This window comes from Theobroma umbraticum, unplaced genomic scaffold (genome assembly GCF_002168275.2).
Source record: "Theobroma umbraticum cultivar Fairchild unplaced genomic scaffold, ASM216827v3 scaffold_204.0, whole genome shotgun sequence".
Classification (NCBI taxonomy): Eukaryota; Viridiplantae; Streptophyta; class Magnoliopsida; order Malvales; family Malvaceae; genus Theobroma; species Theobroma umbraticum.
Window position 1 is genome coordinate 1,930,191 of NW_018397267.1, and position 23,241 is coordinate 1,953,431.

Genomic DNA, 23,241 nt, shown 5'->3' on the forward strand with positions numbered 1-23,241 from the left:
ACTGCATTTGTTTCGTAAATTATTTAATTCAATTTTTTAAAAAATAATTTTTTATTATAATAATAATAATAGTCAATTATGGTTTAATACGTTTAGAAAAAGAAAGCTAACAACATTTATTGCACTTAATATTTTAAGAAATTAATGAGAAGTTTGTTAAATAAAGCTCAAATTGACAACCACTCTCCATTAATTATATATAAATAATCCTCATAGAATCTTGGGCAATTTCTTATGATTAATTTCATAAGTATGTATGTTAGTTGCTAATATAATTATTATACTAATTAAAACATTAACTTTCAATAAAAAATTGAAAAAAGATAAATTTTGATAGCATAAGAGAGAAACAATTATTGCTAGCATTATTTGTGGGCCTTCATTTCCCTATCACTCTGCATGTGCAAAGCTTCATCATCTTCTTCTGGCTTTCGCGCTCTCTCTCTCTCTCTCTCACTGTCGTTGCTTTCTCTTTCATTCACATTCATGTACAGTTGTTCATTCTTACACACAAAATCTACATCCTTGACAGTGTGACTAACACGTCCATTAACTCTTTCACTTTGCCGCTTTGCCCACACTGTTTTCCCCTAATAAACACTATAGCTTCCACTCTACTTCAGGAATATTTTTACTCTACAACGTCAAACTCCCCAGTTATCATGCTTTTTTGATTGATTGCTCTAAACAATGGACTCAACGGCTCTCCTTGATCGTGCTTTGTTTCAACTCACTCCTACTCGAACAAGGTGAGCAACTACACTTTCATGCAAATTCTGCGATGAAGAACTGAACTTTGTTTTTTTTTTTTTTTGTCTTGGTCTTTTTAGAAGCAGAGAATGTTTCTGTTCTTTTACTTTGGTTTAATGTGTTCTGGTTTTTCCTTTTTTTTGTTGGGATTGTCAAGATTTGATCTGGTGCTCTTCTCCAAGGGAAAGAATGAGAAACTTGCTTCAGGGCTTTTTGACCCATTCATTTCTCACCTCAAATTTGCAAGAGATCAGATTTCAAAAGGTGGGTACTCGATTACTCTGCAGCCACCTGCCCCTGGTGCCCCCTGGTTCACCAAAGCTACCTTTGAAAGGTAAGTTGCAACTGACTCTCGATTCATTTCTTCTTTTCTTCTTCATCAGAGTTCGAGTTTATCTTTAGTGAGAATGACTGAATGATTTAAGTTTCAATGAGGCCAGAGTTCATCGATCTAAATTCTCTGTATGTGCTATGATTTTTATCTGTACATTTATTCTTGGATTTCATATATGAACAAATCAATTTTTGATGCCAATTTATCTCCAAAAACTCAAGTTTTGTCATTGACTTGGCTAATCAAATGGGAAATCAGGCATTTAGTCCTTGCATTTGTTGGATTCTGATAAAATGTACCAAGCACTGCAATCTGATGTTGGGTTCTGATAAGCTAGTTCATTAGGGGCTGAAAGCTTAACTGAAAGTGCTTCTAGACTAAGTCTAAGTAAGGTTAGCATTAAAAATTTTCTTTGTATTGTAGATTTGTGCGCTTTGTTAGCACCCCAGCAGTTCTTGAAAGGTTCGTCAGTATAGAAAGAGAAATCTTGCAGATTGAGGGATCAGTTCAAGCTAATGAACTGAACGCTAATGTTGATGGAAGGCAGGAAGAAGGTCTGCTCAAACTCAAAGACTTCAATTTTTGTTAGCAAAAGTTTGCTTTTGGGCTGTAATTGCTTGTTTGTTCAAAACTGCTAACTTAATTTACTATTCAAAAATTGTATTTTATCTCCTAATTGGTTTTGTTTTTTGGGTCTATGTCAGATGCCAATGGTAATACAAGGAATTCAACTGATTTTACCAAGGTATTCCCTTTTTAAAAAAAAAAATTCATAGATTACATGTGATTTTTTTTAATTTTTCAGAAATTTACATATATTTTTTTCGTATTATTCTTTTGCGTTTGTTATCAGGTAAATGGTGAACTCAAGACAACAGATGACATTGCACGTGAAGAGAATTCCAAGTAACTTATCTTATCCTTAAATTCCCTAAATTGGGTTATACTAATTCTCACTCCAAGTCTCCTAGTGAATTAAATACCCTAATCATTGATTCATTCTGTCATTTTCATGGCTAGGATTCAACTTCAACGGCTATTGGAGACTCGGAAAGCCTTGCTCAGGAAAGAGCAAGCAATGACTTATGCTCGTGGGCTGGTTGCTGGATTTGCAATGGAGAATATGGAACATCTCATTTCCTTTGCAGATGCATTTGGAGCCTCCAGGTTAAAGTATGAACTATGAACCATAACTATAAATATTATCATGTGATAATTGAAGTAAGGAAAAACAAAATAAATTTGGCTAAACATGAAAGTGGTTGAAATATCATGTTCTTAGCAGTACAATTTCATATTCTTCTTTCTTATCTTTCTTTGTCCAGAGATAAGAAAACAGAATCTTTCACTGCTTGACTAATTTTTTACCATAACATATTTTGTATTCAATTTCTAGAAACTTAATTGTGACCTTCAATGCTTTTAATTACAGTCTTTCTTTTTCCTTTTTCACTTTATTTTGGGCTACAAGGCAAGGCTAGATGCCCTATTGCTTAAGATGCTTGATGTCTTGGACCTCTTGGCTGATTTTATATTACACTTCACCACTGTAAGAATTAAAATTAGGTCTTAATTCCTCAGTTCGTGATGAATTTGATGAATTGCTCTTCTGTACCCCAAAATTGTCTTTAAAAAGGACATCACCATGCTTCAGGTGCACTGAAGTGGTTTGGCTGTCATAAACTACTTCCACCTAAGCCCTGCAAATTTAATTTTCCTTTTCCTGATATCCGGCCCAATTTGAATCTTATAATTGAGCATTGGCTATTTGTAGGGAAGCATGCATTAATTTCAAGGAATTATGCAAGAAAAAACATGCAGATCGTCTTTGGATGGAGGAATTAGCTGCGGTGGAGGCATGCTCACCATCAGAACTGCCATTATTAGGAACATCTGGCATTGTGCTTGCAAATGGAATTAGCATCCCTAGTCCAAGTATCATGTCAAATTTCCCCATCAATGGTGCATCTACAGGTGATCATGCTCCAAATGAATCTTCAGAAGCATCAGCTGTGGACTGCAAGAAAGGTGTTTGACAGGCTTACGGCTTTTCCCTGCCTTTTCTTTATAGCTTGACAACAACCATTTTTACAGTTGTGCTTCTGTTAAGTTAATACTTAGGCTACTTTGCACTATAATACATCTCATTATCATAATCATTCCTGTTACCATGTGGATGGCAGACTGCTTTTTGTTTTTGACTCACTTGCGCTTGTCTGTAGAAACACAAAGCATATACCTGATTCCTGCTTTGGAAACATTCATACTTCGTGCTTGACATACTGAACATCAACAAGTTGGAAACATTCTAACTTCTTTCATAACATATCGGACATTAATGGAATATAGGATATACTTTGGGGAAAGAACTATGCTTCTTAGAACATGTGATAATGGCAAGCATATATTCCCTTATTTTCACTAGATACAAAATCTGTTAATATTCCAATTGGTAATGTTTGGCTTCTTTGATGTACATGCAGATGAGAATTTGCCTGCATCAGATCAGACGCCACCACCTACCACAAAATATCAAGTGCCAATGCATTGGACAAATCAGATACCTCAGCATATGTACAATTTACAAGGTCCTGTTCAACAACTACCTCCATGTCAGGGATATCCTTTCCATCCGATGCAGCCTGTACCGCTGCCATATCCGATGAATATGCAGTGGACTCCTAGCAGAAATCAGAAGTCAGCTTCCAGGCAAAAGAAGAAATTGTCAAATGGAAAGGGACTTGAATATTCAGGAGAAGAAAGACAAACTCAATCTAGTGGGTCTGGCTCTGAAAGTGATTCAAGTTCATATGGGCAAGAGGAAGACAGAAAGCAGTCATCACCAGATCCTCCATATCGGAGAAAAAACCATAAAAAGTCATCCAGAACAGTTGTCATCCGCAATATTAACTACATCACGCCTAAGAGGAGAAGCGGAGAGAAAGGTCAATTTTCGGATGGTTCTTATTCAGGTGAGGACGACCTAATTGATACAGATTCCTTTAAACAGACAGTGGATGATGCTGTTAAGTCTTTGAAGGAATCGAGCAAGTTAAACTCAAGTTATAACAAAAGAAGAGGAGCAGAAAAGAGCCACCACATTGCAAATAAATCAAATGATGCATCTTATCAGGGAGACTCTAATGACCTTGATGTAAATACATCAGAGGAAGGAAAAAGAAATGAAAATTGGGCTGCTCTCCAAAACCTTCTTATGAGGGATGAAGAAAGTATGAGTGTGAATGAAGTAGAATGGAAGCAAGCTGAGGATGTTCAGGAACATTTCATGGCCAGAAACTTTGATGGAGAAATTTCTGCAACCACTCCTGCTGTGAACTTGGAATCACAGAAAGTTCCAAGTCGGCGGACGGTTTTTGGTGACTCTTTTGTCATGACTGAGAGGGATGGGAAAAATGAGACTAGGATGAAGTTGGACGATTTTGATAATGGAGAGAATTATCATCCCGTCATGAAGAGAGGGGACTGTGTGGAAGTGGATTTGTTGTATCCAGAGAGATTGGAAGAATCAGGAAATAAGCTTGGTAATCTCTTATCTACTTGTGCCAATAAGTCATCTGTAATCAGATCTGGAAAGGAAGAACATTGGTTTGTTGGCAATCACTCTGTAAAGCCAGAAAACCAGGATTCAGCCAATAATCAGATGCCTTTAAATGGTGATAACATTTTATCCATGGAGAGTGATCCTTTGTATTCTCAGAAAAGTAGGAAAGATATTCTTATTGATGATTCTTTCATGGTAGCAGCTCGACCAGCAGTTGATGATCAAGATGATTCCCAATGGAAAACAGATATAAGTGTGGTTGCAAATTTAACTTCACCTAGCAACCCAGATGGCAACACAAATGCTTCACAAGATGTGCGGAAGGTACTTGATTCCCATGACTCAAATGATCTTTGCATGGTACTTGAACGGAATCCTGGATATGAGTCTTCCAGAGACTCCTGGACAATGGATTATCAAATTGACTTATCATTCTCAGAACCTGATAGAAGTGCAGCTAGCAAACATTCAGATGAGAAGGTTCCTTCCAATCATAAGAACACCATTGTCAAGCCTAATGGTGTCCTCGGAACTAAAAAGCCAGCAAAAGAAGCAAGGTCTAAAGTTCTGAATGGATCCCTAGGGAAGAGCAAAGCTGAAATTATGTCTAAGAGCAAGAAACCATCTCTTGTTAGTAGGTCCACAATTCAGAAGAGCAAGTTGGAGAAGGTAAGGGTTAATATTTCTTCCAACCAATATGGTTTTATATAACCCTTTCCCTTTTTTTCCTTTCTAGCTCCTAATATAAAATGCCTGTCAACAGGAGGAAGAAATGCGGAAGAAGATGGAAGAATTATTGATTGAACGGCAGAAAAGAATTGCTGAGAGAACTGCAGCCTGTGGTTATTCTTCATCTGCATCCAAGAAAGTTCCATTAGAAAATAAAGCAGCAAAAAGTTCAATAAAGAGTGATAAGAACAAAAATCTTTCCACAGCTCAAGCAACAAACAGGGTGAGTTCTGTCAAACTCAGGGCATCTTAAGAAAGTAGCCTCAAAGATGCTTGATCTTCTGGATGGTTGTGATCCTCTTTGACGATATCTAGCACTTATTTGGGAAGCCCGTTGCATTTGATGAGGATGGGATTCAATCCTGAAATCTCTCAAACAAGGAAACAAGCACCCCTCACTCATGTTTTACCTTTTGCGGCTATTCATGAACAACCCTCATTGCACAGTTTTCCACTTCATATCAGCTTTTACTGTATACATTGTCAATATTTCTGAGTTACACCTGCAATTCATTCTACCAGTGTTCGTTTTAAGAATTTATAAATACTAAATAAGTTCATAAACATGTAGAGTCATTAGTTCTTCATGTATCTCCTCTACTCCCCTCAATTTGTCTTTTACTGTTTCAGAATGTCTCATTATTGTCATGGAAATAAGGTGGTCTCTTCCCATTGTATACTTCAAGACTTCTTATTGAGATATATAATGCATGATCATCAGTGATTGCCTCGTATTTCAACTGACCTTCTTGCCATTGTTTAAAGCTAATTTTGGTATGCCATTTCGACTGAACTAACTCAGGAGGTTGAAGGAACGGGTCTGGTAAATATGGTTAAACAGCATACTGCTGTCTTTCCTAACGATCAAAACATAAAAATAGTAAATTTGTGGAAAGATTCAAGGAAGCCAAGCCGAAATTGTCAGGATTGGTTGTCCTTTTGTAACTGCTACCTTCAAGAATCTATTGCTACATAGGAATCGTCAACTAAATCAATCCACCTGATCAAATGCTAATGCTGGACAGAATAAATTTTCACTATCAGCCATGATCATTGACTATCATTCTGACCACTGCTATACATTACCATGATTAAATTAAACAAACCAAATTTGAGGTACTAATTATAATTCTAACTAAAAGGGATCAAACTTGGATGCCAAAAATCTCCAAAACAGTATGCCTTTTAAGAAAAGAGACAGGTTAAATCAAGATACTGAATGCATAATTAGGGTATAGCTTCAATAGGGCAACTGTCTCCTGATTTTGTTTTACATTTAGGAAAACATTTTCTCAAGTTAGAAAAATGAAATAAAGAGAACAAACCATGGGTTGTCATCCCATGATTTCTTGGACTACTGTAAGGTTTGCCCACCGCTCTATAGTTTACCATATTTAACTGACCATAGTTCATCAAACACATGAAATAATACCCATCAATGCAATGCAGCCTAAAGAATAAAGGCGAATTAAATATAGAAAAATTGGGAAAACAAGAGGAACATCCCCTTGTTACATTTTGACATGAATGATGATAATTAACAAACTCATAACATTCTGACAAAAGCGGACGAGCTTTTGCAGTTTAGCTGGCGACCGTCCAAATTTAAACCATATATAAAGGATTAGTTAAGACTTTGAAAACTAACTCTTAAAGCACAGACAGTAAACCACGAATAACAACAAAAACAAACAAAGGGTACGAGACAGAGACACCCTTTGAACAAGATAGAAGGGGTGCCCTCCATAAATAAGCCTTCCTTTCCCTTTTTCTATCCTTGACTCTTCTCTTTTTAGAGAAAGTTCCAAACAATGTCGAAATAATTGTTTGTCTTTGTCATTTAAGGATTGTTTTGTTTCAGGCCACACAGCCAGCTAGCCTGCCTCATGCGCTGCACGAAATGATTTCTTTTTCATGCACACCCCAACTGGGTTTCTGAATCTTTCCCTTTTGTTTATTTGCACAAAATCTTGGAATTCTCCTCTTGTTTTTCTCGTGTAAATATATATTTTTTAAATGATCATCGAATGTCAACATTATCATCTTCACCACCATCATTGTTCTGTTGAAGCCTTCATAAAATTTTCGTGGGCGTTTTATTGATCATGCCAGCAACTTGCTGTGGTTTGGCACCAATGTTTTTTGGTCGCAAACCATTAAAATTTGTCAAGGTAATATTTTTTAAATTGCTCTATTGCATTTAATTATTCTTTGTCTAGTTTGAAAGGGGGAAAGATAGTATTGTTTAATCTGCAAAACTATTTTCTAAAATGCACAAGTCAACAAGACCATTCAGACCCAGAGTTGTTCCGGTGTAAGGCAGCCTTGTTAAAATTCTTACATTCAGTCCAATCTAGCATTTTGGCATGGTGAAGAACATGTTTACTTGTTACATGGCCATTTCTGATAACACTCAAACTTCCAGTTTTGACAAAGTTGGCTTTTCCATTTTCCTTGAGTTCTCATGGTTTTTCTGTAGCTTAAATTTCTACAACTTTCTCATTGCTACACAATCTTTCATTGAATGATTGCACGAGTTGTTGTAGCATATTAAGATCTGCATACCACTTCAGAAGGCCTAAATAAGAACCTGCAAATTGCAGAAAGAAATGCAATTCCATGTAAGCTCCCTGACTGAAAGAATCAACCAAACGAGCAATTTTCCTTTTTTCCTTCTCCTTCAATCTTTTAATGGGCTATATTCGGAATATGCATACGTGTGAGGCATGCTGAAGTAATTAAAATCCTAATGGTATAAGATACTTCACAAAAAATGCATCCTGAAAGAAAATTTGAACTTCTGCAGGCACTGAAAACCTCCCAGAAATCTAAGGTATCCAAGAATCAAAAGGAAATGAAAGGCTTGAGGAAGGATAGTTCAGCTCAACCAGCATGCAACTTCATTTTGATGATGGAGCTCAGGAAAAAAATTATAACCTTTAGAGACATCATTGACCTACCACCTTGTACTACCTCTGTTTCCACGGATGAGGTACTGTTGCCTTCTTCTTCAGCAAACTCTCTTGCAGTAGCACAAATACCTTCTCTTGAGTTTGGTTTCAATAGTTGTATCTTTCTACATCTCTCTGCAGCTGATGCTAGGGACAATGAACGATCTCCATAAGTTCTACCCTGAAAGCATACCCCACTTCCGTTGGTCAGAGTTGAAGGCATTACCTTTTGATCAGGTTTTGCCCCTTTTTCATAAAATTAGCTGAAATAGCGATTTGGATGGCAATCCTATGCTAACAATCTACATGAAATGCCTAAACAGGTTCTGACCTACTTTTGCAAGGCATTGCAAGACCTTGGAGATGCTTCAAAAATGAACGATGAGTGGATTGACAAATATAGATATGATATATACGACAATGAAAAAAGCAAAAACAATGAAAAACTTGGTATGTAGGAAATTTTGTCAAGGATGTTGTTACCTGTTGGCAATCACTATTTATTGTGCCTTATGCCTTTGTTTGAATCTCATCAAAAGCAAAGAAAATTTTATTTAAGGGTTTTGAAGAAAGGAATCACTTTCAAGCATATTTGGGTACATCTTCGTTTGTGTTTATCATTTTCCTCTGCTCTGGTATCCAAAAGGAGTCCAGTTACCTTATGATTGAAGTTGATGACAGTTTTTCCAATATTTTCCCGCCTTTTTCCTTTGGCAGTTGAAATTGCTGTGGCTACACTCAATGGCTTGATTAAGATAGCAAGGGAGAAGTTTGACATGATGGATGAAGATGAAGAAAAGAAAGATTTTAGTCCAGAGGCTAACACATTTGGAAAGGTCTTGAAAGATTCTTATTCAGACAACTGCTCCTGCTGCCCTTCTCCAGTGACACCAACTTCGGTCCTTCCTGAGTTGATTAATGGTACTCCAAAATCTCCTTATTCTTCATCTCTTCTGTTGTCCCTCAGGGTTCAAGCAGTGGGAAAACTGAACCCCATTGATGTGAAGCGACTCACATTACACATGCTTCCGAATGTTGGAGTCCAAGTTCCCAGCGCTTTGAGTCCAAAGAAGATTACGATTGAGGATCAAAAGGAAGAAGATGAAAGAAGAAATTCCACTTCACAAACTGAGACATCAGAGGATTTACTTTCCATTTCAAACAATGTACCGGGTGACACAATTACTGATCATGGAAACAATACAGAACCACCAAAGTTCTCACCAAATGTAGCTCCAACACCACCATCATCACCATCGGAGAAGCAACCTCCCGAGTTGTGGAAAGACATGCAAGAAGCTGAAGAAAAATTACCACCAACACCACCAGAAGTTGTAACGCCAGTCCTACCATCACAGCCAGAAAAGTTGTCAACAGATATGGAGACAGACATAGGACGTCTACATCCACCACCATCAGCAGAAGTTTTACCGTCACTCCCACCATCAAAGCCAGCAAAGTTGTCAACAGATATGGAAATAGACAAAAGACAACTTCCGCCGCCTCCGCCGCCACCACCACCATTCTTTCAGCCAAATGTAGTAGCAGGGCGACCACCATTTCCCCCAACCCCTCTCCCAATGTGGCAAGCAGGTGCAGAAGCTGCACAACCAACATCAGTAGCAGCAGAACCACAGCCGCCCTCACCACTTTCAACGATGACAAATAAAGCAGCAACTGGAATACCAATTCCGCCGCCGCCGCCACCTCCAGCTCCATTGCAGTCAAATGTAGTGGCGACAGGAGCATCCCTTCCACCACCACCTCCAGTTTCACTGCAGTCAAAGATAGTAGCAACAAGAGCACAACTTCCACCACCACCACCACCTCTTCCTAAGGTATCAGGAGCTGCATCAGTAATACCACCACCTCCACCGCCTATGACGCTTTCAAAAGGATCAGTACCATTGCCACCACCACCACCACCCATGTCACTGGCAAATGGAGCTGTTCCACCACCTCCTCCACCTGGTGCACCAAAATCCTTGCGCCCCAAGAAAGCAAATACTAAATTGAAGAGATCAAGTCACATAGGTAATTTGTATCGGGTTCTTAAGGGCAAAGTGGAAGGATATTCCGTGCAAGGTAAATCACCTGACGGAAAAAAAAGTGGGGCTGGAAGAAGCACCTCTGGAAAACAAGGGATGGCTGACGCATTAGCAGAGATGACAAAGAGGTGTGTTGCTCACAGCTCTCTAATAAATAATAGGCCCCTGAACCTTATATTAGTGAATTTTGTTTTAAAAATCATGGTTATTTTGTGAAATAAGTGGCTCATTAGATTCTTTTCTCTTTATTTTTTTTTGGGTCTCAGATCAGCTTACTTCCAACAAATTGAAGAAGATGTTCAGAAATATGCACAAGCAATCACAACGCTCAGAACTGCCATCATCACATTCAATACAAAGGACATGACTAAGCTGCTCGAGTTCCACAAACATGTGGAATCCATTCTCGAGAACTTAACAGATGAAACTCAGGTGAATTTGAGCTTGTCTATTTAGCTTAATTATCTACATTTTATTGCCCTATTTAGTGATGATTCTATCACTTCCTGAATCGTTTGTCTGACCTCCAAATGTTTTCGATTGCAGGTTCTAGCAAGGTTTGAAGGCTTCCCTACAAAAAAATTGGAAGCATTAAGGACAGCATCAGCACTGTACTCGAAGCTAGAATCAATGATTACTGAGCTACAAAACTGGAAGATTGAACCTCCTTTGGGACAGCTTCTTGACAAGGTTGAACGCTACTTCAACAAGGTATGTTTTTGCTCTAGAATAAACATAAGATATGTAATAATACCATTCTGATCATTACCTTCGGAGGCATTCTTCACCACTAACCAAAATGCATAAATTAACAATTACTTACAGATGAAAGATGAAATAGATGCCCTGGAGCGAACTAAAGATGAAGAGTCCAAGAAATTTAAGAGCCACAATATCGATTTTGACTTCCAAATTTTTGTACGAATCAAAGAAGCAATGGTTGATGTTTCCTCCAATTGCATGGAGTTGGCACTGAAGGTATTTCGATTCAGAATATATGTCATAAAAATAACTAGGTATTGTGTCCGCCTGGCACATTAATCAAAGTGGATTTTCCTATTTTGGACTCAATTCAGGAAAGAAAAGTAAAGTTAGCAGAGAACAAAGGGTCCAAAACCAAAGCTGAAGCACAAAAGAAAGTGTGCGCTAAAATGCTATGGAGGGCTTTCCAATTCGCTTTCCGGGTTTATACGTTTGCCGGAGGACATGATGATCGTGCAGACAAGCTGACCCGAGAACTGGCTCGCGAAATCGAGACTGATCCCCAACACCAGTAATCCTTATACCTATACATGTAAAGTAGTATTACATTAATAATATAGTAAGAGAAAACTTGAGGAATCGAAGCATCATTTTCCCAAGGGCTTTGTAAATTAAGGCTACTTTTGTTCGAGTTTGTGATTTTGATGAACTAGGAAACTAGAACGGCTTCGGGTGTTTGAAACAGGCTTTAAAGAAACCAGTAAACTCCCCCGCTTGAGATTGTAAAATACTATGTTTTATGAGATATTTTCCAGTCTTTCTCGTTGTTTCTGGGAAAAGATGATTACAGGTTACATACTGTCATATTTCAGAGAAGACATAGAAGAGAGGAGATGAAGAGGAATTGCAAATTTCATCTTACAAAATAAATGAAGAATCAAAGACGATCCAGGTCGCTGAAAGTAGTCCTTCTTCTGTTCTATCAATGTTTTATCATCTTCCAAATTGGACCACATCCTGTCTAGGTTGGCCTGCTGATAAGAGGGAGCCATCAATGTTTATCATCTCCTACACCATCTGTGAACATGGTACATGAGGAAATGTTCTCGATTGAACCAAGTGCTTTCTCTGATTCCCTACCATTTCCCTCGTACATGGTTTCAAGCATGCTCGATTTTTTGTTCGAATCAAATACATATTCAATGCCCCATTGTAACCAGTTCAGGAAGCCTGGTGGTTTGCATTGCGGAGCTTATAGGAGTCACAAGTTCGCATTGCTGAGCTTATATCCAAATACACTCCGTTTTGTTGTTAAAAAAAAATGTAAATATATAATTAGAATAGACTTCATTTAGAAAGCATGAAAATGCTTTTTCGAAAAATCTCTTTAGCATTTTTCCCATGTTTTTAAAGAGAAAAATGTAAAAAAATATTTAAGTACACAGAATCAAACTCGTTAACTCCGGAAAATTGTCTTATGTCCTCTAAAAACGTAAGACAATTTCTCAAAAACAAACCTTCCACTCTACCATCCCTTTAATGACGGCCCTTCGACCCTTCCTTCTCAATATATTTTCTATTGATATTTTAATGACATCATGGTAGAAAATGCTTGAAGATATAAATGGTGTTAGAAAATATTTTCAACACGTTAAAGTTTCAATTAACAGAAAATATTTTTCTTAGTTTAGTGTAACAACCAAAAAATATTATATTTTTAATAACATATTTTTCACGATAAATTAATTTTCAATTTACCAATCGAAATCTTAGTAAAAAACAAATTTATAACTTAATATTGGGCTCTATCAAGGAGCCCGATATTTTGTCCATCAAGCCATCTGCTCGGACCATCACCTTTGCATCCACATTGGACCCGTTAGCCTATTTCCAAAAGGCCATAAATCCCTTCATGATGGGTTACCTTAGCAAAGGAAAACTATCCCCAACCCCCCGACAAAAACATCGTGCATTGATTTGTTTTTTGTCGGTTTCTTTGCTTTTGGTGGATCCAATTTTGTGTCTCTAATAAAATAACCATAGGAAGTACTTACTTATCTTTATATATTTATAGGACATCGACTTTTTTCTCTCTTGTACCATTTCTTTATCTCTTTTCTTCCCAAAGCCTGAACACAAGAATCTTTTCACAAAGCACCAAACCTATAGTAATTTTAATATATATATATATATATATATATATATATATACCCCTTAGTTGAAAGAATGGATACCAGTATTCTATAGCATTAAATAGGGCTTGACCGGGTTGGTTCACCCACCGTTCTTAGGGAGGCAGATCCTAATAACTAGGGTTCTTATCCAATCTCCTAAAACGAGTAAAAGTCAGGCTTTATTCCCTTCAGATCGTGGTCAACCGAAAAAATAATTAACTCATCAATGAATGAACGAAAAATAATTCAAACCTTCTCCATCTGTTGGCTTTTGCTTCAACATGGTGTGCCTAGATATTGCTAGTGGGGGCTTTTTGCCCACTCTTATGTGCTATAAAATGAAAATGATACTTCATTGCCTAACAAATTTTGATAGATTAATTAGTATATGCATGTTGTATAAATATTAAATAGTGCATTAAAAATCTCTGTCCTCCTTCAGCGGTGGGTGACAGAGACACAAAAAAGTAGAGTAGTCTCCCACTAGCAGGTAAAAGAATACCACTCCCCCTAATTGATACGTCAAGGCCCAAGGTGTACACCTCAGAAAGAAAGCTTACAAGGAAATGGCAGGTTTTTGTATGCTTTGAAATTTTCATTCTCTGAGATGACAGTTTGTGCTGATTGCAGCAGTCACTGTATTTGTTTTGGCAAGACTTGTTGGTTTTTTCCTATCCCCCTGATAGCAATTAACCTAACTCCTACAGTTACGTACCGTGCGAGATCATTGTCAGCGGAAACGAAAGACAGGTGAAGTACCGTGTGAGGCCGTTTCACGACAAGAGAGACGAGACGATCCTTCTCTATGGAATGATGGTCAAGAACAAACAAAACCATAAACTTCCCATGAAGAACAAATGCCTAATTTTCCCCCCTTTTTTTTAATACTAAGACTTTGACCAAAACAACTTTTAATATGATTAATATGGGAAACGTTAGCATAAAACTAATAATCGGTGTGGGGCTAATTCAGATGGCAAAGAAATAAAATATAAAATAAGCATATAAAAATTGCTCTTACAGATAATCTAGGGTAAACTTATAGACTTTACCCTTGTAATCATTCTTGCTTCATTGCTCTGGTATTAGTTTTAGATCATTGATGTATAATTTTTTATTTAAAGAGTAAAATTTAAATATTTTTTTAATTAAAAAAATAATAATAAATCAAAAAAATATATATGAACAAGTACACTAAATAATAAGCTACGAGTTTCTTATTTATTGTTGAACATGAAAAGGAACCACCTCATGCATTTATCCAAACTCATTCACATAATACATGCATGAAAAGCCCGAACATAAAATCGAAGATAGGTCTTCTTACTAAGAACATGCCATATAAGGTTCTATGGTCTTAGACTTAATGGCCTTATTTATACTTCGACACACATTGATATATAAAACAAGGGAACAAGAGACTGATTGGATCGATCTCAAGAAGCACTAAGGATCAAGGAAAACATTTCCCTAAAGTAGATAGGGAAGCAACGAAAGAGCAATGAACCGATCATTCTCGGATATAGTCAACCTTGATGTTGCCGACCGAAACAAGACCCTTCCCTTCTCTAGGCACCAAAGTCACCACAATGTTATCATCACCTTCAACATCCAAATCCTCCAACACCTCTGATATTGCCAAAGAAAAACTTGTCTCCAACTTCTTCGAATGGCTATGGCTATGGGGCACATTGGTAAAGCTCCCTGCAAACTCTGAATCTTCTGGTCCACTAGGTGCCTCATCATCCTCATCATTAATGTAAATATCAATTTTCACCGGAGTAGCTGTGTCTAACTCAATGCCTTCTATCACCAATACTTCTTCTTCTTCTTCTTTTTCAAGCTTAGTCCTTGATTTCTTTGGCCTTGGAATCTCAATGCTCACTATTTTGTCTAAAACAATCGGGAACGCATTGCGTATAACATTTTTGTTCTTTGTCTCAGCTGCCACTGCCTGACCATGACCTCTTCCCCCTTTCTTGGAAAACTTTCGAGGAACTGGCTTAGTTTTAAGCCATGGAACATCAACTCTATCATAATCGTACCCCAACGTTCTAGAGTCAAGACAATCACGAACCTTGGCACGAACAAGATTCGCATTCTCATCGTAAAAAACAAATGAGGCATCAAGCCAATCTGTGTCAGTGAAATCATTTCGCTTCTTTCCTGGTAACCCCTTCCAAATTGACCACATTCGGTCAACATTGGAGTGGTGAGCATAAAACAGTGGGTCTCTGCCTGCGGAATAGAAATTTCCCATGTTTTCCGAATATTTTTGTCTAGGGTCTCCACACCACCTGTGAATCGCGGTATGAGAACCGAGCTCGACGGCACCCCCTCCTGGACTAGGTTTATCACCAGCACGGTACACCTTTCCATGGAAAAGAGAAGCCGTCTTTGAACCAGACACCATCTGCTTGTACATGACCTTGAGATTACTTTGGACCATCTCATTGTCTGTTATCTCTTTATCAGTGCCATTGTAATCAAGATCAGCAACCTTTGGTGGCTGATGGTTAACATTGCGCTTGTCATCGTAGAGTGGAGAGTTAGGGTTTACAAATATGGCAGGTATAGGCATGCCTGCAGGGGCATCCCAGTTCCAAAATGGCATGGCGAAATCTGGGTCACCAATCAGATTGCCCAAAATCCGTTCATAGAAATAAAGATACAACCTATGGAATGGGAAAAAAAGCCAGGAGAAATGAACTTGAATATCTTGATCAAACCCTACTTGATCATAAGCCCCGTTACAATAGGCACAATGAACATTTGCTTGTTGCTTGAAACTACGAGGATCATCATCAGGAAGAGCTCTCATGAGCTCCATGGCCTTGGTAAATTTAGCCAAGTAGTCAGGATCAACTAAATGTGCAGCAGGCCTATAGCGTAACTTGGAAAATGTAGGTGGTTTGAAATCTATGACCTTTGTCGGTTCTGGTGGGCAGCAGAAGACAGTCTCTTTCGTTGTGTCTGATATTGTTGCATCACCGCAAAGGGTCAAGTCAGGAGCGGCAATAGGTGCTGCTAATGCGAATGGGTCATTGGAAAGGTTGGCTGCACCGTAGAGACCTCCTAGCCCAATCAAGAGATCCCTTCTATCAAACCTGTTGAGAGAAGAGTCTCCTTTGCTCCCATTGTTCGTGGCTTTGCATGACACTACTTTACTTGGGCCGGAGTAGTCTGGCTTTTTGATCTTCTTATTCAAGGAAAGTTGAGATGTTTTTGGAAAGAAGGAAGTTTGAATGGAGGAGCTGGAAATAGTAGTTGGGGTTGATGACGGCAGGACAGGAGAAGCCATAGCTAGATTTTGGTGGTACTACAGTTTTGATGAGATCAAAAACACTTTCGCATGGAATTTATAGGGAATTCAATGGCGTTTGGATCCTTCGCCATTATTATCGTGCATTTATTTTCTTAGCCATTTGATTGATTAAATTTGACAAAGACAAAGCCACCGGTGAAAGATTTTTTGTCCTTTCTAAAATGCCGAAAGAGATTTTCTCCTCGTGGAACATTTCGGCAACATTCTTTAAGGGTAAAGTGAGTTCTAAATATAAAAGATTTTAAGGTCAGATGGTGTACACTAGTAAAAAAGACTTAAGTCACATGGCTTATCTTCACACTTTACGACAGGAATTGTTATCAAAACTTAAAGTAATCCGTTGGCAAAAGTAGACAAAAAGGAGATTAGTATTGATTTTCGTCTCTATCGAAGAAGTTATATTTTAATAATAGAAAAACTGATATGTTTTCCAGCCATTTCACATGCTACCCTCTTAAGGGAATCTGGACCAACTTTTAACATGCCCGATTGAATTTTATTATTATTATTTTAATTTCAAAACGTTCACTATTATACGTGATAATTATTAAATCATATTACATAATAATTGATTGTAATAGAGTGCAAACTTGTTGTAAATAGATCTATATATTTGGCGATGAAATTCATCATAAAATATTATAAAAGTTTGCCACTAAGTACGGAAAGGTAATAGTAATAATTTGATTTTTTTCAAATAATAAAGTGTGGGTTTATGTTATTTATTTTTAATTTATTTTTTGATATAATATCAAAAAAAATTAAATTTTTTTATTTTTTTACATTCAATTAAATATTTATATTTTTATTTTAAACAAAAAATAAGTTATATTTTTATTTTAAATTAAATAAATTTTTATAATTAATAATTTATTTAATAAAAATATCATTATTATTCTATATATATATCAAATGACAATGACATAACACTAAAGTCTAGAGTCAATTGTAATGCTTATTTAAACATTTTATTAATATATGATGACATGATATGTTTATGTGGTATAATAACATTACGTTATAATTTTTTTTTACTCTTCACATTAGTATCAGGTTAATATGACATGAAAATAAAATGATGATGGATATTTTGATTAATGATAATTAATTAATTATTAATTATAAAAAATTTATCTAAATTTTCTTGAAGGGTTCAATAATTTTTTTGAGTATTATATTTTTTTATATATAAAAAAGGGGCTAAGTTTATATAATCCATAATTTATTTAATAAATTGTGTTAGACTTATTAAACGTGGACTTAAGAGTGTAAGCTTGCGTTAAAAATTATAAATCTTATAACAATATAAGATTATGACTTAAGAGTAAGTCTCACTCTTGTTAGATTAAACAAAAAAAAATCTTAATGTACTAAATATTAACAATTAATCTGATCAGGATTATTTTTACTCTCAAATCATAGTCATGCATAGGATTCCATGCACAGAAAATTTAGCAGAAAGTACTATTATTTTCTTGAAATTGACAAAGCAGTGGATATGATTCGTTGAACGTAGAGCCCGACATGCCCCTCCAATCTCAAACGTGAAAAATGGGGTGCCATTTGATCACATGGCACACTGACAGACCACGTAAGAAAGAGGTATTTGACAATTGATACGGATTCGGGCAAAGCCGCGTTCCAAGGTTGTCTATTATTGACCAACAATGAGACAACAGAAACCGTGCTTTTATACAAATAAATAGTAGTAAATGGTGGTTGTTGGGGTTTGGCTTATCCGATTATCGAAGGCGCGCCTTGGGGCGGGTGCGGAAACCCGAGACCGCCCCGCCCCCGACCTACGTTATCTTTTATTAAATGTTCAAAACTATTTACTTTATATATTTATTTATTTATTTCCTTCTCGAAACGGGAGGGGTAGGTGAGTTGCCAGCTCAGTTATTTAAGTCATAACATGATATTTCGACCCCACAAGTGCAGGGACGTCACCATAAACAAATCATGGCAAAGATTTGAAATGTAAAACTTACTATTTATTTGATTTTTTGTTGGTCGAATTCACTGTGCAAATACCTTAATTCGCTACGTTTAATTGTTGTTGCAGTACATTTCTATTAAATTTAGGATGAAAAACTTATTATTTAGTTAAATATTAATGACCATGGTGAGACTCAAACCAAATATGTACCATTTATTTTTGAAATGAAAATTTTACTATTTAGTCTTTCTTTTTTTAGTTGAATTTACTTTATAACTACCCTAATTTGCTGCATTTAATTATTTAGTTAGATACGTAGCACACTCGTATTAACATCATTATGTATTCACATAATGATCATTTATAAGTTTTAGGATGTATTAAAGTACTAATTTCGGCTGCCTATTTTGACTACAAAGCCTAACTAATTTTTTACTTGCATACTCCTTGAGTTCCAATGTTGTTTCTCTTCTTCTGTTTCGTTTCTAAATCAGAAATTAACTTACCAAAAAAAAATTTCTGTGAAAACTATTTTACTTGAAGATCGAGGAAGAACAGAAGGAAAACGTGAAGGTTTTGTTTTTAGATATTATCTTTAAAAAAAAAGATAATTTTTCAAACTCAAAAATTTTTTGTATTCATTTTTTAATTTTTTTCTTTTTAAATATGAAAAAATATTGAAAAACTTTCTCGGGAAAAATTTTTCCTACTATTCAAACGGATCAATCTCATTGATTTCTAGAACAAACCATGTGCCTTTATTCTATATAAATATATATATATATATATATATAAACGTGTAGGTGCAGATTTTCAAAATAATATGATAGCACTGTCGGTTCATACTAGTGGCATTTTCAAAGACTAAATCCTTAGAAAATCGATATGGCTAAGCTGTCTTGATATAGATATATATACAATATATTCCTCTATTGGAAGTATTATCTTATTTTAAAATTTACCATGTGATTCTGCAAAAAACATATATTTTAATAAGTTTTTATATGGAAACTATTATATTTTAATAAGTTTACCATGTGATTGGACTGGTCACATTAATAATAAAAATGCCACTACCTGTTTCAAATCCAGCTGGGGTGGGCTGCTTTTCGGCATCTTCTGCTTAATTAATTTTATCTTCTTCGCCGTTAATGTCTCTCCCGGCATGGGTGTGGCAGATATCTGCATGGACCTGCAGATGGTGAAGATCAGTACAAAATTTGTGCAATCGTTTCTCTTTTTGTCGACATCGAAATGGATTAGATTCCTCTACTACTACACTAGGCAAGCACATGTAGCTAATTAAATTTTTTTTTTCCTACTGAGTTAGGTAGGAATTTTTAAGGAGAAAACGACACGACAACTCAGAGCTGGACCCTCTGCATGCTATTATTACAGACTTTGAATCCTCCCTCACATATGGTTCCCCGCGTCCTACGTCAATCAAATGAAGAGTGATTTGCCCATTGGCCCTCCATTAGTTATAGTTACATGATATTTTCTTGGATACTTTGGCTACCATGGCCAGTACCTATGCCACACCATACAGAGAACTAGGTTTCCAGTGGGGATGAATGTAATCAATGTAACTCAACCCAAAGCTAGATTACTTTATTATTTTCTTTGAGAACCAAACTTGCTTGATTGAAATGTAAAGGTAAATGCTATTTACCAATAGTACTAGATCTCAAAATTAATTTCGATGAACATGAAAGATCAGCTATTGTCCAGTAGAAGTTTTGTCCCCAACAGCAAATGAAATGTTCCTTTCACATTCATCAAAATAATTAAAGGAGGAGAAAAGGGAAAACACTTTCCTCCCACGTTGATCATGCATGTCCTTTTATTATTCCTAATGATGCGAAAATGAGTTGGACTCCAATCATTTTAGTTGGATTCAAAATTCCAATCATAAACGTGTTTGAATGTGATCAGTCCATAATTTATAATCAAATTACACCTAAGGAAAAGGATCAAACTCACTATTTTACTTACTTTTTTTATTTTTTGTCTGTCATGTCATAGCAACTTGAACTTTGACAGTCTGTGAGTCAGCTAGCCTATTTTCTGCACTGAAAAAGAAAGGTGTTTCTTTTTTTCTCTCTCAAATACTCAATCATCCTCTGGACATGCAAGAACTCACATCATTTTTCCACAATTTATTGGTAAATCAAGATTGCCCGCAACAAAATAAAAAATTAACTTAAGATTTTCACATATAAATGATTGGCTTTTAAACCTGGAAAAGTTTCTTAAAGGAAAGAAACAATGTATTGAGAAATTACAAAATACAAAATTAACAGATAAAAATTATGAGAGAAATTATTAAAAAAATATTAAATTATTCATGCATTGATCACTAAAGTTCGAAAAGCTATGTTTTAATCATTAATAGTATGTAAAAGTTAATATTTTAATCATTAAAATAGTAAAAACTAACGATTCTCTGATAACTTTTTTTAGTTGATTTTCATTACGTAACAGATGAGTTAGGTATGAACATATCATATGATCAAAGTAGTTGATGTGAAAAAGTCATGGTTCCTAGGAATAAAATTATTTTTATGATGGTTTCGACAGTGTTTTGTTTTAATTAAGAGAAAAAAAATTTGAATTTTATTTTTTAAATAAAAAAATAATATACCAATTAATAAATTAAATATTCAAACACGATAATTTTACAATATCGAGACTCATTTTCTTTAAAATTGTACTGGATTGTGGTGGTTGAGACTGCAACAGAAAGATCCGTAAATCTATATTTCAATTATTGCCTTGCATTCCTATTGACCCAAAAAAAAAACTTATAGCGATTGAGTGATAAAACAAATAATTTTATAAATATTAGTAACTAAAACGTAATTTTATAAAATTAAGTGATCAAAATAAAAATTTTCGAAAATTTAAGTAGCAAAATATGTAGTTTATCTTAAAAATAATAATAAAGGGTGAATTATCCATTGAAATGTCCTATCTTCATTCATAGGCGACTACAGCCTGAGCAAATAGTAATGGGTAGCAATCAAAGGGGTGGTTGAAGTTCCATAGTTTGTCGCCGAAATAAAGGCTCCATACATTGAAATTGCTGTAGCTGCCGACACTTAAATTTACGCGCTTACCTAACCTTAGCCGTTGAGGCTTTGAATTTCATCCAAAAGGCCAACAAAAGGACTTGGGCCCACACTTAAATTTACACACTTACCTAACATTGGTCATTGAGGCTTTGAATTTCATCCAAAAGGCGAACAAAAGGACTTGAGTACTTCGTGCATGTAAATTTTCTATTTAGGTTACATTTGATATTTTATAATTCATTATAGAAAAAGTAATATTATATGTTTGATATATAAATAAAATAATATATAAAATTAATATTATAGTATTTAGTTTATAAATATTTTATTAAAAATGTAATATTAATTTTTAAAATTATATATATTTATTAAAATATAAATTTAATATATTTAAATTTGTTTATTATTAATTTTTATATAATATCATCATTTAAATATATTTTTAATATCATATACTTTATTTTTAATTTTTATTATAATTTTATATTTTATATTTTTTAATATAATTTTTATATTATATATTTTATTTTAATTTTTTTCACCTATATTACATAAATTTTAAATTTCTTATATTTATTTTATTATTAATTTTTATATTATATATTTTATTTTTATTTTTTATTTTAATTATAACATTATAAAATATTTTTAATAAAATAATAAAATAAAAATAAAAATATTTTTAAATATTATAAAGTATAATATAATGTGATTGATTTGATTTTAAGCTAGGATTGCATTACATCTTAACTTTTAACTTAATTATACTATAATTTCATATTGTAATGATTTATTTTAAAATAAATATTATAATTTAATTTAATTAAATATATTACAAAAAATATACTTTACTTTTTTGTACAAAACACTAACTTAGATCAAAAGTGTTCAAAGGACTAGCCAGCATACTATTGTAGAAAAAGAAGCTCACCTGTTGAAAGCTAGGGGCTTTTCAGCTTGGACCACCAGCTCCAGACCTTGGACCCCATTTTGAGCCAATGGACTAAACTCTCCAACCAGGCTTGAAAGCCTAGCCCATTCTGGGCCTATCTATGGACAGAAAACCTGCTGCATAATTTCTTGAGATACAGTGAAAAGTTGACAAGCTTTCAAAATGATATAGGCTCAATTAGTTTGAGGCATTTCTTATATAAACCCTTATGTGTAGTACAGCTTTTTCTTTTTGTGAGAAAACTATATGCAGAGTACATTTTGTAGTACACCTTGTACTTCTAATAACCATGAAGGATCTATATAGAATTCTATGTTTCATGCATATAAATATTAGGATGATATCCATTACTCACAACTTAAGATTCCAACAATCTCTTTCTTGCCTTCTTACATCAATTTTTACTTTATAATCGGATACATTATATTACTTGATTAGATTAAATAATTAAAATTAAAATATTTTATAATAAAATTCAGATAAAATTTGAATAATAAAATTATTATTCATCAGTACAAGTAAGGTTCATATAGTGATCTTAAAAACTACTATTCGAATTTGATTATAATTAATATTTTTAATATTAAATTTTAGTTATATATATTTTTATTTATAGATTCTTTACAATTAATCTATTACTTACTAAAATTCACTAATTGTTCCAATTATGATTTTAAATTTTGATTTCCTTTTTATGTTTT

At 34.9% G+C, this 23,241-nt stretch overlaps 3 protein-coding genes across 3 annotated transcripts; 2 read left to right on the top strand and 1 right to left on the bottom strand.

Moving 5' to 3' along the window:
- Positions 1-446: 446 nt before the first annotated feature.
- LOC110424725 (disease resistance protein (TIR class)) lies at positions 447-6,103 on the top strand. Its single transcript, XM_021439380.2, has 9 exons — positions 447-749; positions 908-1,084; positions 1,508-1,638; positions 1,789-1,829; positions 1,938-1,990; positions 2,105-2,257; positions 2,859-3,112; positions 3,568-5,315; positions 5,410-6,103. Exons 1-9 carry the CDS (start codon positions 691-693, stop codon positions 5,626-5,628), a joined length of 2,835 nt encoding a protein of 944 aa, XP_021295055.1. The 5' UTR covers positions 447-690; the 3' UTR covers positions 5,629-6,103.
- Positions 6,104-7,230: 1,127 nt separating this feature from the next.
- On the top strand, positions 7,231-11,660 carry LOC110424802 (Hydroxyproline-rich glycoprotein family protein). The gene is made up of 9 exons (XM_021439493.2): positions 7,231-7,546; positions 8,182-8,367; positions 8,468-8,563; positions 8,650-8,776; positions 9,044-10,502; positions 10,641-10,806; positions 10,921-11,085; positions 11,200-11,352; positions 11,451-11,660. The coding sequence occupies exons 1-9, from the start codon at positions 7,481-7,483 to the stop codon at positions 11,649-11,651; spliced, it is 2,619 nt and encodes an 872-aa protein (XP_021295168.1). The 5' UTR covers positions 7,231-7,480; the 3' UTR covers positions 11,652-11,660.
- Positions 11,661-14,445: 2,785 nt separating this feature from the next.
- On the bottom strand, positions 14,446-16,956 carry LOC110424791 (polyphenol oxidase I, chloroplastic-like). The gene has a single exon (XM_021439482.1). The coding sequence runs from the start codon at positions 16,549-16,551 to the stop codon at positions 14,761-14,763; it is 1,791 nt and encodes a 596-aa protein (XP_021295157.1). The 5' UTR covers positions 16,552-16,956; the 3' UTR covers positions 14,446-14,760.
- Positions 16,957-23,241: the final 6,285 nt, after the last annotated feature.